Below are 17,599 nucleotides of genomic sequence, written 5' to 3'. Positions count from 1 at the left end.
GTAAGGGACAGCATAAAACGAAAAGAAAAAGCATATAAAAATGCAAAAAATATCACAGATCCTGGTGAATGGGAAAGATACAAAGAACAGCAAAGGGTCACAAAACAGATAGTAAGAGCTACAGAAAGGGAATATGAAAGGAAACTTGCAAGGGTTATCAGAATCAACACATTTTTTTACAATTATATTCAGAAAAAGAGGGTGGTCAGGAGCAATGTTGGCCCCTTAAACTGAAAGCAGCGATATTATCAATGACAATGGGGAAAGGCGGACATGTTGAATAATTACTTTGCGTCAGTATTTACAGTAGAGGACGAGGATAACAAGCCGGAAATCCCAAGCAATCTGAATCAGGGACAAGGACTCAATAAAATTAATGTAAGTAAAATAACAGTAATGAAGAAAATAATGATACTAAAGAGTGACAAATCTCCAGGACCAGATGGTTTCCATCGCAGGGTTTTAAAGGAAGTAGGTGAGCACATTGCTGATGCCCGAACTATAATCTTCCAAAGTTCTCTCGATTCAGGAACCGTTCCTTTAGATTGGAAAATTGCGCACGTCACTCCGCTATTTAAGAATGGTAAGAGAGGGAAACCAGGGAATTATAGACCAGTTAGCCAAACATCTGTTGTCGGGAAATTGCTAGAGTCTAAAATTAAGGATAGGGTGACTGAACACCTCGAAAATTTTCAGTTGATCAGAGAGAGCCAGCGTGGATTTGTGAAAGGCAGGTGACAAAAGTCGTGGACAGGGGAATGTCTATGGATGTTATTTATATGGACTTCCAGAAGGCATTTGATAAAGTCCCACATAAGAGACTGTTAATTATGGTCAAAGCCCACGGAATTGAGGGCAGATTATTGACCTGGTTAGGAAATTGGCTGAGTGGCAGGAGACAGGCAGTGGGGATAATGGGCAGGTACTCAAACTGGCAGGAGGTGACTAGTGGTGTCCGCAGGGGTCTGTGTTGGGGCCTCAAATATTCACTGTATTTATTAATGATTTAGATGACGGGATAGAAAGCCACATATCCAAGTTTGCTGATTACACAAAAATAAGTGGCATTGTAAGCAATGTAGATGGAAATATAAAATTACAAAGATATTAATAAATTAAGTGAATGGGCAAAACTGTGGCAAATGGATTTCAATATAGGCAGGTGTGAGATCATCCACTTTGGACCAAAAAAGGATAGAACAGGGTACTTTCTAAATGGTGAAAAGTTAGAAACAGCGAAGATCCAAAGAGACTTGGGGGTCCAGGTACACAGATCATTAAAATGTCAGGGACAGATACAGAAAATAATGAAAAAGGCTAATGGAATGCTGGTCTTTATATCGAGAGGACTAGAGTACAAGGGGGTAGAAGTTATGCTGCAGCTGTACAAAGCCCTGGTTAGACCACACCTGGAGTACTGAGACCACACCTGGAGTACTGTGAGACCACACCTGGAGTACTGTGAGACCACACCTGGAGTACTGTGAGACCACACCTGGAGCACTGTGAGACCACACCTGGAGCACTGTGAGACCACACCTGGAGCACTGTGAGACCACACCTGGAGCCCTGGTTAGACCACACCTGGGGTACTGTGAGACCACACCTGGAGTACTGTGAGACCACACCTGGAGTACTGTGAGACCACACCTGGAGTACTGTGAGACCACACCTGGAGTACTGTGAGACCACACCTGGAGCACTGTGAGACCACACCTGGAGTACTGTGAGACCACACCTGGAGTACTGTGAGACCACACCTGGAGTACTGTGAGACCACACCTGGAGTACTGTGAGACCACACCTGGAGTACTGTGAGACCACACCTGGAGCACTGTGAGACCACACCTGGAGCACTGTGAGACCACACCTGGAGTACTGTGAGACCACACCTGGAGTACTGTGAGACCACACCTGGAGTACTGTGAGACCACACCTGGAGCCCTGGTTAGACCACACCTGGAGTACTGTGAGACCACACCTGGAGTACTGTGAGACCACACCTGGAGCACTGTGAGACCACACCTGGAGCACTGTGAGACCACACCTGGAGTACTGTGAGACCACACCTGGAGTACTGTGAGACCACACCTGGAGTACTGTGAGACCACACCTGGAGTACTGTGAGACCACACCTGGAGTACTGTGAGACCACACCTGGAGTACTGTGAGACCACACCTGGAGCACTGTGAGACCACACCTGGAGCACTGTGAGACCACACCTGGAGTACTGTGAGACCACACCTGGAGTACTGTGAGACCACACCTGGAGTACTGTGAGACCACACCTGGAGTACTGTGAGACCACACCTGGAGTACTGTGAGACCACACCTGGAGTACTGTGAGACCACACCTGGAGTACTGTGAGACCACACCTGGAGTACTGTGAGCAGTTTGAATCATAGATTGGTTACAGCACAGAAGAAGGCCATTCGGCCCGTGCCGGCTCTCTGCAAAAGCACTTCAGCCAGTCCCGCTCCCCCGCCCTTTCCCCGTAGCCCTGCAAATTTCTTTCCTTCAGGTACTTCTCCAACTCCCTTTTGAAAGCCACAATTGAGTCTGCCTCCACCGCCCTCAGGCAGCGCATTCCAGATCATAACCACTCGCTGCATGAAAAAGTTTTTCCTCCTGTCGCCTTTAGTTCTTTTACTAATCACCTTAAATCTCTGTCCTCTGGTTCTCGAACCTTCATAGAAACATAGAAGATAGGAGCAGGAGTGGGCCATTCGGCTCCTCAAGTCTGCTCCGCCATTCAATGAGATCATGGCTGATCATCCAAATTCAGTACCCTGTCCCTGCCTTCTCCCCATTCCGTCAATGGGAACAGTTTCTCTCTCTCTACTCTGTCCAGACCCCTCATGATTTTGAACACCTCGATCAAATCTCCTCTTAACCATCTCTGCTCTAAGGAGAACAACCCCAGCTTCTCCAGTCTATCCACATAACTGAAGTCCCTCATTGCTGGTACCATTCTCATAAATCTTTTCTGCACCCTCTCTAAGGCCTTCACATCTTTCCAAAGTGTGGTGTCCGGAATTAGACACAATACTCCAGTTGGGGCTTGTGGTGATTATTCTTGTTTTGTAAGAAGTATTGTGATTGGTTGCCTGTTTCCTGCCTTGAGATATATGCTGTAAACTCATTGGTAGTTGATGTCATGTGATTTGTGGTGGCCATCTTAAATTCAGTTCTCTACAGCCTTGGTTGGGACTGGGTGTTGAAGATGTGCTGCTGGGTTTTTAAGGTTAATAAAGCCTAGATGTAGAAAGGCAAATCTACTCTTTATTTCAGGGCTGAACCAATGTTTTATACAGGTTCATCATAATTTCCACGCTTTTGTACTCTATACCTCTATTTATGAAGCCCAGGATCCCGTAAGCTTTTTCAACTGCTTTCTCAACCTGCCCTGCCACCTTCAACGATTTATGCACACATACCACCAGGGCTCTCTGTTTATGCACCCACTTTAGTATTATACCCTTTACTTTATATTGCCTCTCCTCGAACCTCCTTCCTTGTCCTTAGCGAGGTGTTCGTCGTCATCGATGACATGTTGAAGGCTGCGAAGAACATGGCGTAGTTTCTCCGTTCTGGGGAAGTACTGGACGACGAAGGGTACTCTGTTGGTTGTGTCCCGTGTTTGTCTTCTGAGGAGGTCTATGCGATTTTTTGCTGTGGCCCGTCGGAACTGTCGATCAACGAGTCGAGCGTCATATCCCGTTCTTACGAGGGCGTCTTTCAGCGTCTGTAGGTGTCCATCGCGTTCCTCCTCGTCTGAGCAGATCCTGTGTATTCGCAGGGCTTGTCCATAGGGGATGGCTTCTTTAACGTGGTTAGGGTGGAAGCTGGAGAAGTGGAGCATCCTGAGGTTGTCCGTGGGCTTGCGGTAGAGTGAAGTGCTGAGGTGTCCGTCTTTGATGGAGATTCGTGTGTCCAAGAATGAAACCGATTCTGAGGAGTAGGCCATGGTGAGTTTGATGGTGGGATGGAACTTGTTGATGTTATCGTGTAGTCTTTTCAGTGATTCTTCGCCGTGGGTCCATAGGAAGAAAATCGTCAATGTATCTGGTGTATAGCGTTGGTTGGAGGTCCCGTGCAGCTAAGAAGTCTTGCTCGAACTTGTGCATGAAGATGTTGGCATATTGGGGTGCGAATTTGGTCCCCATGGCTGTTCCGTGTGTTTGGGTAAAGAACTGGTTGTCGAAGGTGAAGACATTGTGGTCAAGGATGAAGCGGATGAGTTGTAGGATGGCGTCTGGAGATTGGCTGTTGTTGGTGTTGAGTACTGAGGCTGTCGCAGCGATGCCGTCATCGTGGGGGATACTGGTGTAGAGTGCCGAGACGTCTATCGTGGCGAGGAGTGTTCCTGGTTCAACTGGTCCGTGGGTGCTGAGTTTCTGTAAGAAGTCTGTAGTGTCGTGACAGAAGCTGGGGGTTCCCTGTACGATGGGTTTCAGGATGCCCTCGACATATCCAGAGAGGTTCTCACACAGGGTTCCGTTGCCTGATACGATAGGACGTCCGGGTGTGTTGGCTTTGTGTATCTTTGGGAGGCAGTAGAAGTCTCGCACGCGGGGAGTACGTGGGATGAGAGCGCGTAGGATGCTTTGAAGGTCTGGATCGAAGGTCTTGATCAGTCTATTGAGTTGGCGGGTGTGTTCTTTGGTCGGATCTGTGGGTAACTGTCTGTAGTGTTCCTGGTTGTCCAGTTGTCGGTATGCTTCTTTGCAATAGTCCGTTCTGTTCTGTATGACGATGGCTCCTCCTTTCTCCAAGGCGGCCTTCAAGACACACGACAACGCAAAATCGTAGAGCAGAAACTGATAGCCAAGTTCCGCACTCATGAGGACGGCCTCAACCGGGATCTTGGTTTCATGTCACACTACATGTAACCCCACCTGACGTAGGGTCATCCAGACTCGAGTCGTTGTTGGCTTGTTATCTCTACACAGATGCGGCCGGACCGGCTGTGATTTCCAGCAAAAAAAATGTTTTTTTGTCTGTTTTTTGTTTTTCATACAGACCCCAGCATCTGCAATATTTGACCCCTTGTGACCCCACCTCATTGTTCTTTGATGTAATGTTTTCCTGACTAACCTGTTTGGACACCATTCACACCTTTGATTGCTGTGATTATCTCTCTGCCGGGGTGTGATAAATGGCAGTTAGAAAGATTACCTGTAATCATCTGGCAGTGTTCTCTGACTATATAAGTTGTGTCTTTATGCATCTCTCCACTTCACCTGATGAAGGAGCAGTGCTCCAAAAGCTTGTGATTTCAAATAAAACTGTTGGACTATAACCTGGTGTTAGATACATAGATACATAGAAGATAGGAGCAGGAGTAGGCCATTCGGCCCTTCGTGCCTGCTCCGCCATTTAATGAGATCATGGCTGATCCTTTAATTCAGTATCCCGTCCCCGCCTTCTCTCCGTAACCCTTAACCCCTTTTGCCCGTAGAAATATATCTAATTCCCTCTTAAATATATTTAATGAGCTGGCGTACACTGCCCTCTGTGGCAATGAGTTCCACAGGTTCACCACTCTCTGAGTGAAGAAATTCCCCCTCATCTCTGTCCTAAATGGTTTAGCCCTTATCCTTAAATTATGTCCTCTAGTTCTGTTCTCACCCGCCAAGGGAAACATTCCTTCTGCATCCAGTCTGTCTAGACCTGTCAGAATTTTATACACTTCTATGAGGTCCCCTCTCAATCTTCTAAACTCCAGTGTGTACATCCCTAAACTACATAGTCTCTCCTCATAGGTCATTCCCGCCATTCCTGGTATCAGCCTGGTGAATCGCCGCTGCACCCGCTCCATGGCAAGAACATCCTTCCTCAGATGAGGCGACCAAAACTGTACACAGTACTCGAGGTGTGGTCTCACCAGTGCCCTGTACAGCTGCAGCAAGGTATCCCTGTTCCTGTATTCTAACCCTTTTGCTATGAAGGCCAGCATACCGTTTGCCTTCTTGACCGCCTGTTGCACCTGCATGCTCGCCTTCAGTGACTGGTGTACAAGAACACCCAGGTCTCTCTGTACTTCCCCCTCTCCCAATCTATTGCCATTTAAATAATAATTTGCCCTCCCGTTCCTGCACCCAAGGTGGATAACTTCGCACTTGTCCACATTATAGTGCATCTGCCATTTATCCGCCCAATCGCCCAGTCTGTCCAAATCGCTCTGGAGCTTCCTGGTCTCTTCCTCTGAGCCCACCCCACCTCCTAGTTTAGTGTCGTCTGCAAATTTGGAAATGCTGCATCCGACTCCCTGATCCAGGTCATTAATGTAAATTGTGAACAGCTGGGGGCCCAGGACAGATCCCTGTGGTACCCCACTTGTTACTGCCTGCCATTCAGAAAATGAGCCGTTTATTCCAACTCTCTGTTTTCTATCTGACAGCCAGTTCCCTATCCACGCCAAAACTTTCCCCTTTATCCCATGAGCCTCAATTTTCCATGCTAATCTTTTATGTGGGACCTTATCGAAGGCCTTTTGGAAGTCCAGGTACACCACATCTACTGGCTCTCCCCCATCTATTCTACCAGTTACTCCCTCAAAAAATTCCAATAGATTAGTCAAGCACGATTTACCCTTTGTAAATCCATGTTGACTCTGTCCTATCCTGTCCCCATTTGCTAAGTGCTCCGCTATTTCATCCTTAATGATGGACTCCAGCATTTTGCCCACAACTGATGTAAGGCTTACAGGTCTGTAATTACCTGCTTTTTCCCTACCCCCCTTTTTGAATAGTGGGGTAACGTTAGCTACCCTCCAATCCATCGGCACTGTTCCCGAGTCTAATGAATTCTGAAAAATCATCCTTAGTGCATCCGCTATCTCTAGGGCCACCTCCTTCAGTACCCTAGGATGCATGTTATCAGGCCCTGGGGATTTGTCCACCTTCAATCCCTTTAGCTTCCTTAACACCATATCCTTAGAGATATTGATTTGCGTCAGTTCCTCCTTTGCCAATGTCCCTATTTTTCCCGATATCCCAGGGAGGTTTTTTGTGTCTTCCTTCGTAAAGACTGACCCAAAGTATGCATTTAGTTGATCTGCCATTTCCTTATTTCCCATTATATATTCCCCCGTATCTGACTGCAATGGACCAACTTTGGTTTTCACCAGTCTTTTCCTTTTGATATATTTATAAAAGCTTTTGGAGTTAGTTTTTATATTTTCCGCCAGCTTGTTTTCGTAAGCTATTTTGCCCCTCTTGATCATGCCCTTTGCCCTCCTTTGCTCTATCTTAAACTGTTCCCAATCTTCCGCTCTGGCGCTTTTTTTGGCTATTTTATACGCCCTATCTTTGGATTTTATGCTGTCTCTAATTTCCCCTGTTATCCACGGTTGAGTCACCTTTTTAGATTTCCTTTTATGCCAGATTGGTATAAACAATTTTTGCAATTTTGTCATTCTATCTTTAAATGTTTGCCATTGTTTATCTACCTCCAGTCCTCTCAGGAACGTTGTCCAATCAGACCTACTCAGTTCTTACATTAATTCCTGAAGTCTATCACTATCCTCCTCACTGTTCACTATACTTCCAAGTTTTGTGTCATCTGCAAATGTTGAAACTGTGCCCTGTACACCCACATCCAAGTCATTAATATATATCAAGAAAAGCAGTGGTCCTAGAACCGACCCCTGAGGAACACCACTGTATAACTTCCTCCAGACCGAAAAACAACCCTTCACCACTACTCTCTGTTTCCTGTCACTTAGCCAATTCCCTATCCATGTCCACTGTCCCTGTTATTCCATGGGCTTCAACTTTGCTGGCGAGCCTATTATGTGGCACTTTATCAAATGACTTTTGGAAATCCATAGACACCACATCAACCGCATTACCCTCATCAACCCTCTCTGTTACCTCAACAAACAACTCAATCAAGTTCTGGGCACCACACCTCAGGGAGGATATATTGACTTTGGAGGGAGTGCTGCGTAGATTTCCTAGAATGATACCTGGACTCCAAGGGTTAATTACGAGGAGAGATTACACAAACGAGGCTTGTAGTCCCTGGAATTTAGAAGATTAAGGGGTGATCTGATCGAAGTTTCCGAGATTAAGGGGAACTGATAGGGACAAAGGGCAGGGTTTTCATCGGGCCGTGGAGGTGGGACTGGAGGCGTGTGGAGGGTTAAAATCCCGAAATCGGGGGTCACAAACCCAACCCGCCTCCATGCCAGATTCAAAGGAGGCGGATACCCGACCCGCGCTGGGAGCCGCCTCCCCGAGGCGGGAAGGGGATTAGTGCCAATTAACTGCCTGTTAACAGGTAGTTAACGGGCAGTTTTTAGCCTAATCCCTATTTTTATTGTTGAAGTGTGGGATTCCCGACGGCTCCAAACCACGCCAAGTTAGTGAGGCGGACCATCGGGCTGAAGGGCTTGGAGGGGTCGAGATGTCCGGTGTTCAGGTGAGTGATGGGTGCATGAGTTCAGAGGTAAGTGTGTTTGGTCTGTGTAAAATGTTTAAAGAAGTTTTACTTACCTTGACTTACCTTTACAGCCTTCCTTCCTTCAGGTCTCAGGAGTTCCTCATCTCACCGGCACAGAAAGCAGAATGGCCGCAATCTGTCAAAAATTGCAGCATTCAGCTTTCTGTTCCGGAGAGATCTCTAAATCATCCTGAGAGGAAGGAATTAACTTAGAGTACAGATTGTCAGTGTTCGACAGCTTCAAACAGCTGTGAAACGCTGATATTTCATCTGTCAAAAGCTTTTGACAGGTGAAATGTCACTCTGTGACGTCACCTGTTGCCGGGTGGCCCTTAATTGGCCTGCCGAGCTCGCTGGGTGGGGTCAACAAGGTCAATCAAGTGAAAATCGCGTGGGTTGGCCACAACTTGATGGAGGCGGGACTACAACCCCGAAACGTGTTGTCCCTCCTCCTACGCGCCTCCTCAATGAAAATCCAGCCCAAAGTATTTCTGCTGGTTGGAGAGTCTCGGACTAGGGGGCAGAGTCTGAAAATTAGAGCCAGACCTTTCAGGAGTGAAGTTAGGAAACACTTCTACACACAAAGAGTGGTCGAAGTTTGGAGCTCTCTTCGCAAACGGCAATCGATGCGAGAGAACTGTTAATTTGAAATCTGCGATTGATAGCTTTCTGTGAACCAAAGGTATTAAGGGATATGAGCCAAAGGCGGATAGATGGAGTTAGGTCACAGAGCAGCCATGATCTTATTGAATGGTGGAACAGGCTCGAGGGGCTGAATGGCCTCCTCCTGTTCCTATGCAGGTATACCAGCAGTGCAATAGCATTAATCCAGGATGAACCCCAACCTGTCCAATTAACCCGTGTCTAATGAGCCAAGTGGTTGAGAGAGCTCGGTCCTCAGAGGTACTTACGTTAGCTCGGACTCCCGCCTCCACGTTGGGAACCCGCGGCAGGGCATCGTACAGGGAGGACACGTAGGTAATGATGGATTTCTCATCAGGATGGGGCACGTCCACATCTACAACAGCAAGAGATTCGGTCAGCTCAGGGGAGACCCTGGGGTGAGGGGCTGGTGGGGAGAGAGACCGAGGGGGAGAGAGAGATCGGGGGGAGAGAGAGACCGAGGGGGAGAGAGAGAGATCGGGGGGGAGAGAGAGAGAGAGAGACCGGGGGGAGAGAGAGAGAGATCGGGGGGGAGAGAGAGAGACCGGGGGGGGGGGGGGGGGGAGAGAGGAAGCGGGGGAGAGAGACAGAGACCGGGGGGAGGGGGAGAGAGAGATCGGGGGGAGAGAGAGACCGAGGGGGAGAGAGAGAGATCGGGGGGGAGAGAGAGAGAGAGAGACCGGGGGGAGAGAGAGAGAGATCGGGGGGGGGGGGAGAGAGAGACCGGGGGGGGGGGGGGGGGAGAGAGGAAGCGGGGGAGAGAGACAGAGACCGGGGGGAGGGGGAGAGAGAGACCAGGGCACGGGGGAGAGACAGAGCGGGGGACGGGGGGACAGAGAGCGGAGGAGGAGGAGAGAGGGCGGGGGATGGGGGAGAGATAGCGGTGGAGGGGGAGAGAGGGCAGGGTAGGGGGGAGGGAGGGTGGGGGGGGAGAGAGAGAGAGAGAGAGAGAGACCGGGGGGGGGAGAAGAGAGAGCGGGGGACGGGGGGGAGAGAGAGCGGGGGACGGGGGAGAGAGAGAGCGGGGGACGGGGGAGAGAGAGCGGGGGACGGGGGAGAGAGAGCGGGGGACGGGGGAGAGAGAGCGGGGGACGGGGGGAGAGAGAGCGGGGGACGGGGGAGAGAGAGCGGGGGACGGGGGGAGAGAGAGCGGGGGACGGGGGGAGAGAGCGGGGGACGGGGGAGAGAGAGCGGGGGACGGGGGAGAGAGAGCGGGGGACGGGGGAGAGAGAGCGGGGGACGGGGGAGAGAGAGCGGGGGACGGGGGAGAGAGAGCGGGGGACGGGGGGAGAGAGAGCGGGGGACGGGGGGAGAGAGAGCGGGGGACGGGGGGAGAGAGAGCGGGGGACGGGGGGAGAGAGAGCGGGGGACGGGGGGAGAGAGAGCGGGGGACGGGGGGAGAGAGAGCGGGGGACGGGGGAGAGAGAGCGGGGGACGGGGGAGAGAGAGAGCGGGGGACGGGGGAGAGAGAGCGGGGGACGGGGGAGAGAGAGCGGGGGACGGGGGAGAGAGAGCGGGGGACGGGGGAGAGAGAGCGGGGGACGGGGGGAGAGAGAGCGGGGGACGGGGGGAGAGAGAGCGGGGGACGGGGGGAGAGAGAGCGGGGGACGGGGGGAGAGAGAGCGGGGGACGGGGGGAGAGAGAGCGGGGGACGGGGGGAGAGAGAGCGGGGGACGGGGGGAGAGAGAGCGGGGGACGGGGAGAGAGAGAGCGGGGGACGGGGGAGAGAGAGAGCGGGGGACGGGGGAGAGAGAGCGGGGGACGGGGGAGAGAGAGCGGGGGACGGGGGGGAGAGAGAGCGGGGGAGGGGGGAGAGAGAGCGGGGGACGGGGGGAGAGAGAGCGGGGGACGGGGGGAGAGAGAGCGGGGGACGGGGAGAGAGAGAGCGGGGGACGGGGGAGAGAGAGAGCGGGGGACGGGGGAGAGAGAGCGGGGGACGGGGGAGAGAGAGCGGGGGACGGGGGGGAGAGAGAGCGGGGGAGGGGGGAGAGAGAGCGGGGGACGGGGGGAGAGAGAGCGGGGGACGGGGGGAGAGAGAGCGGGGGACGGGGGGAGAGAGAGCGGGGGACGGGGGGAGAGAGAGCGGGGGACGGGGGGAGAGAGAGCGGGGGACGGGGGGAGAGAGAGCGGGGGACGGGGGGAGAGAGAGCGGGGGACGGGGGGAGAGAGAGCGGGGGACGGGGGGAGAGAGAGCGGGGGAGGGGGGAGAGAGAGCGGGGGACGGGGGGAGAGAGAGCGGGGGACGGGGGGAGAGAGAGCGGGGGACGGGGGGAGAGAGAGCGGGGGACGGGGGGAGAGAGAGCGGGGGACGGGGGGAGAGAGAGCGGGGGACGGGGGAGAGAGAGCGGGGGACGGGGGAGAGAGAGCGGGGGACGGGGGGAGAGAGAGCGGGGGACGGGGGGAGAGAGAGCGGGGGACGGGGGGAGAGAGAGCGGGGGACGGGGGAGAGAGAGCGGGGGACGGGGGGAGAGAGAGCGGGGGACGGGGGGAGAGAGAGCGGGGGACGGGGAGAGAGCGGGGGACGGGGAGAGAGCGGGGGACGGGGAGAGAGCGGGGGACGGGGAGAGAGCGGGGGACGGGGAGAGAGCGGGGGACGGGGAGAGAGCGGGGGACGGGGAGAGAGCGGGGGACGGGGAGAGAGCGGGGGACGGGGGGGGGAGAGCGGGGGACGGGGAGAGAGAGTGGGGGACGGGGAGAGAGAGCGGGGGACAGGGGAGAGAGCCAACGGTTCTCCGCCCATCTCGGCCTTTGGCTGATTTTACCTTCCGGGTCGAGGAGTCTGGTGACGCCGAGCTCCCGCTCAGCGATGCTGAAGGCCTGCTCCAGGTTCTCCTGGTTCTTCTGCCGATAAACCTTGTTCATGTCGACCAGAAAAGGCCTGAAGAGAAAGCACAAACTGTAAGATCAAAACTGGGCAATGGTTCGGAACAAGAGAAGGGAGAGAGAGAGAGAAGAGAGAGGGAGTGGGAGAGAGGGAGGAGAGAGGGAGAGAGAGAGGGGGGAGGGAGGGAGGGAGGAGAGAGGGGGGAGGGAGGGAGGCGAGAGGGAGGGAGGAGAGAGGGAGGGAGGAGAGAGGGAGGGAGGAGAGAGGGAGGAGAGAGTGAGAGAGAGAGGGGGGAGGGAGGAGAGGGAGGAGAGAGGGAGTGGGAGAGAGGGGGGAGGGAGGGAGATAGAGAGGGAGGGAGAGAGGGAGGAGGGAGGGAGATAGAGAGGGAGGGAGAGAGGGAGGGAGGAGAGAGGGAGGGAGGAGAGAGGGAGGAGAGAGGGAGAGAGAGAGAAGGTTGTGCTTAGCCAGGGTCCCTCCCCAGTAGAATGGGCCCCCAGTCTAGGGAGAATTTTGGGGTTTCCCCTGCTAATTCCAAGTGGTGAGAGTTCCTGACGTGTTTATGACGAGGCTTCGTTGAGTTTCTAACAGATTGTGTCGCTGAGCTCGGAGTTCCAAGAAAGATCCGGTCTAAGTAAGACTGCCATTGGAGACAGCCCATGGTCCAGCCCCGAATAACCAAACCCATCAATTACCCTCGAACCAGGCACAGAGTGACCCCTCGGACCAGGCACAGACTGACCCCTGGAACCGGGCACAGACTGACCTCTCGGACCGGGCACAGACTGACCTCTCGGACCGGGCACAGACTGACCCCTGGAACCGGGCACAGACTGACCTCTCGGACCGGGCACAGACTGACCCCTCGGACCGGGCACAGACTGACCCCTCGGACCGGGCACAGACTGACCCCTCGGACCGGGCACAGACTGACCCCTCGGACCGGGCACAGACTGACCCCTCGGACCGGGCACAGACTGACCCCTCGGACCGGGCACAGACTGACCCCTCGGACCGGGCACAGACTGACCCCTCGGACCGGGCACAGACTGACCCCTCGGACCGGGCACAGACTGACCCCTCGGACCGGGCACAGAATGACCCCTCGGACCGGGCACAGAATGACCCCTCGGACCGGGCACAGAATGACCCCTCGGACCGGGCACAGACTGACCCCTCGGACCGGGCACAGACTGACCCCTCGGACCGGGCACAGACTGACCCCTGGGACCGGGCACAGACTGACCCCTCGGGCCGGGCACAGACTGACCCCTCGGACCGGGCACAGACTGACCCCTGGGACCGGGCACAGACTGACCCCTCGGACCGGGCACAGACTGACCCCTCGGACCGGGCACAGACTGACCCCTCGGACCGGGCACAGACTGACCCCTCGGACCGGGCACAGACTGACCCCTCGGACCGGGCACAGACTGACCCCTCGGGCCGGGCACAGACTGACCCCTCGGACCGGGCACAGACTGACCCCTCGGACCGGGCACAGACTGACCCCTGGGACCGGGCACAGACTGACCCCTGGGACCAGGCACAGACTGACCCCTCAGACCGGGCACAGACTGATCCCTCGGACCGGGCACAGACTGACCCCTCAGACCGGGCACAGACTGACCCCTCAGACCAGGCACAGACTGACCCCTCAGACCGGGCACAGACTGACCCCTCAGACCGGGCACAGACTGACCCCTCGGACCGGGCACAGACTGATCCCTCGGACCGGGCACAGACTGACCCCTCGGACCGGGCACAGACTGACCCCTCGGGCCGGGCACAGACTGACCCCTCAGACCGGGCACAGACTGATCCCTCGGGCCGGGCACAGACTGACCCCTGGGACCGGGCACAGACTGACCCCTCGGGCCGGGCACAGACTGATCCCTCGGGCCGGGCACAGACTGACCCCTGGGACCGGGCACAGACTGACCCCTCGGACCGGGCACAGACTGACCCCTCGGACCGGGCACAGACTGACCCCTCGGACCGGGCACAGACTGACCCCTCGGACCGGGCACAGACTGACCCCTCGGACCGGGCACAGACTGACCCCTCGGACCGGGCACAGACTGACCCCTCGGGCCGGGCACAGACTGACCCCTCGGACCGGGCACAGACTGACCCCTGGGACCGGGCACAGACTGACCCCTGGGACCGGGCACAGACTGACCCCTGGGACCGGGCACAGACTGACCCCTGGGACCGGGCACAGACTGACCCCTGGGACCGGGCACAGACTGACCCCTGGGACCGGGCACAGACTGACCGCTGGGACCGGGAAGGAGGAACTCCTTGACATGCCCACGTTGTGTGTTTGGTTGTTCCATGAACTGCTCCACTCACACAAACACAATCCAAGTTAAACACCGTCCCTTTCCAGGTATAACAGTGGCAGAACACGGATTCAATTGTTAAATTCCAGAACTTTCAACAAAGTCAGAGTTTGGAGAAACGTGTGAGGTTTTGAGGAGAGTCACACCTCATTGCAGACAGGGATTTAGGGTATTACTTTCGACAAACAGCCCAAAGCTACCGACCAAGTGCTGGAAAATGGGATTAGAATATTCAGGACTTGATGGCCAGTGCAGACACGACGGGCCGAAGGGCCTCTTTCTGTGCTGTATAATTGACTCTAAAGCAAAGTCAACACCTTGTAGAATCGCACAGTGAGTTAAAGCCAATCACCACCTGTCACAGCACAACGGCCCCATCCAGGTCGCAGCCCAGACACAGCAGCTTACAGAGTCAAGGAGTGCCAGAGGGGCAGGGCGCTCTCAGCTTACAGTTCAGTCAGCCGCACAGTGGAGTGGATCGAGTAGAGCGAGCCAGCCATCGACGTGCTGGAGTGCGGAGCTGATTCTGCCGGGATCTCCTCACACAGCATCACCACACGGTCCTCCGTGTCAGTCAGTGAGCCCGAGGAGCTGCTGAACCGGTGTGAGCTCCTCTTCCTCCTCTTCTTCAAGGACTTCAGCATCTTGCAGTGCCTGGCTCGCCTTTAGTCGCTGACACAGCCGTGTGTGTCTGGAGCGGTGTGCTTTCCCGGGCTCTGTGCTGAGTGTGAGCAGCCCCAGACTAGCTCCAGCCTCGGTGACTGAGCACAGTTGTGCGAGCAGAAGCAGGGTGTGTCAGAGAGGTGCAGCCAATGCAGCAGGTAACCTGATCCACACACAGCAAACAGCAAGCAGGATTTATCACCCTCAGCCTAAAGCTACAAGTTTCATATCTGTCTCTCAATCCGCCCAGGACACACCCTGGAGAAGGCAGTGTGTATTCATCCTGTGCCATGTACGCTCCCTGCAAACATCAATCCAGCTCAGCAGGGAACACTCACCGCTCACACGACTAGCTCACTCCCTCAGCAAGTAACATCGCACAGACAGGTCCAAACACACCAGAAACATCCCATTTCAAAACACTAATACCAAGAGAAAAGAAACTCCCGGGGTCACAGAGCAACCCCCGGGGTCACAGAGAAACTCCCGGGGTCACAGAGTAACTCCCGGGGTCACAGAGAAACTCCCGGGGTCACAGAGCAACCCCCGGGGTCACAGAGGAACTCCCAGGGTCACAGAGCAACCCCCGGGGTCACAGAGATACTCCCGGGATCACAGAGAAACTCCCGGGGTCACAGAGTAACTCCCGGGGTCACAGAGTAACTCCCGGCGGTCACAGAGTATCTCCCGGGGGCACAGAGATACTCCCGGGGTTACAGAGAAACTCCCGGGGTCACAGAGAAACTCCGGGGTCACAGAGCAATCCCGGGGTCACAGAGAGTAACTCCCACGGTCACAGAGCAACCTCCGGGGTCACAGAGCAACCCCCTGGGGTCACAGAGTAACTCCCGGGGTCACAGAGCAACCCCCCGGGGTCACAGAGTAACTCCCAGGGTCACAGAGCAACCCTCCAGGATCACAGAGAAACTCCCGGGGGCACAGAGAAACTCCCGGGATCACAGAGCAATCCCCGGGGGTCACAGAGTAACTCCCGGGGGTCACAGAGTATCTCCCGGGGGCACAGAGATACTCCCGGGGTTACAGAGAAACTTCCGGGGTCACAGAGAAACCTCCCGGGGTCACAGAGCAATCCCGGGGGTCACAGAGTAACTCCCGGGGTCACAGAGTAACTCCCGGGGTCACAGAGTATCTCCCGGGGGCACAGAGATACTCCCGGGGGTTACCAGAGAAACTCCCGGGGTCACAGAGAAACTCCCTGGGTCACAGAGCAATCCCGGGGGTCACAGAGTAACTCCCACGGTCACAGAGCAACCTCCGGGGTCACAGAGCAACCCCTGGGGGTCACAGAGTAACTCCCGGGGTCACAGAGCAACCCCCGGGGTCACAGAGTAACTCCCAGGGTCACAGAGCAACCTCCAGGATCACAGAGAAACTCCCGGGGGCACAGAGAAACTCCCGGGATCACAGAGCAATCCCGGGGTCACAGAGTAACTCCCGGGGTCACAGAGTATCTCCCGGGGGCACAGAGATACTCCCGGGGGTTACAGAGAAACTTCCGGGGTCACAGAGAAACTCCCGGGGTCACAGAGCAATCCCGGGGTCACAGAGTAACTCCCACGGTCACAGAGCAACCTCCGGGGTCACAGAGCAACCCCCCGGGGTCACAGAGAAACTCCCGGGGTCACAGAGAAACTCCCCGGGGGGCACAGAGAAACTCCCCGGGGGCACAGGAGCAACCCCCGGGGTCACAGAGAAACTCCCGGGGGCACAGAGAAAACCCCCCGGGGGCACAGAGAAACCCCCGGGGTCACAGAGAAACCCCCGGGGTCACAGAGAAACTCCCGGGGGTCACAGAGAAACCCCGGGGTCACAGGGTAACTCCCGGGATCACAGGGTAACTCCCAGGGGTCAGGGGAGTAACTCCCAGGGTCAGGGAGTAACCCCCGGGGTCAGGGAGTAACTCCCAGTGTACAGGGAGTAACTCCCGGGGTCAGGGAGTTACACCCGGGGTCAGGGAGTAACTCCCGGGGTCAGGGAGTTACACCCGGGGTCAGGGAGTAACTCCCGGGGTCAGGGAGTAACTCCCGGGGTCACAGAGGGTAACTCCCGGGGGTCACAGGGTAACTCCCGGGGTCACAGGGTAACTCCCGGGGGTCACAGGGTAACTCCCGGGGTCACAGGGTAACTCCCGGGGTCACAGGATAACTCCCGGGGTCACAGGATAACTCCCCGGGGTCACAGGATAACTCCCGGGGTCACAGGATAACTCCCGGGGTCACAGGATAACTCCCGGGGTCACAGGATAACTCCCCGGGGTCACAGGATAACTCCTGGGGTCACAGGGTAACTCCCGGGGTCACAGAGTATGTCGGGTGAAGTGGAAGTGTGTGCCGGTGACAGCATCAACATACTGGGGGTCACCATTGACCAGAAACTTAACTGGACCAGCCACATAAATACTGTGGCTACAAGAGCAGGTCAGAGGCTGGGTATTCTGCAGCGAGTGTCTCACCTCCTGACTCCCCAAAGCCCTTTCCACCATCTACAAGGCACAAGTAAGGAGTGTGATGGAATACTCTCCACTTGCCTGGATGAGTGCAGCTCCAAACAACACTCAAGAAGCTCGACACCATCCAGGACAAAGCAGGCCCGCTTGATTGGCACCGCCATCCACCACCTTAAACATTCACTCC

At 55.4% G+C, this 17,599-nt stretch overlaps 1 protein-coding gene across 1 annotated transcript in view; it reads right to left on the bottom strand.

The window, feature by feature from the left end:
* LOC147116804 (plectin-like) overlaps nucleotides 1-17,599 on the bottom strand; it is a 138,939-nt gene that overhangs the window by 117,555 nt on the left and 3,785 nt on the right. The window contains exons 2-3 of the mRNA XM_085987166.1: nucleotides 11,876-11,991; nucleotides 9,362-9,468 (exon numbers count right to left, since the gene is read on the bottom strand). Of these exons, the coding sequence (XP_085843292.1) occupies nucleotides 9,362-9,468; nucleotides 11,876-11,991 (223 nt within the window). The remainder of the gene's footprint in view (nucleotides 1-9,361; nucleotides 9,469-11,875; nucleotides 11,992-17,599) is intronic.

This window comes from Somniosus microcephalus, chromosome 5, assembly GCF_052327205.1.
Source record: "Somniosus microcephalus isolate GS21.2 chromosome 5, FLI_Smic_1.0, whole genome shotgun sequence".
NCBI lineage: Eukaryota > Metazoa > Chordata > Chondrichthyes > Squaliformes > Somniosidae > Somniosus > Somniosus microcephalus.
The sequence above is the reverse complement of the archived record's forward strand: the minus strand, read 5'-3'. Positions and strand labels throughout refer to the sequence as shown.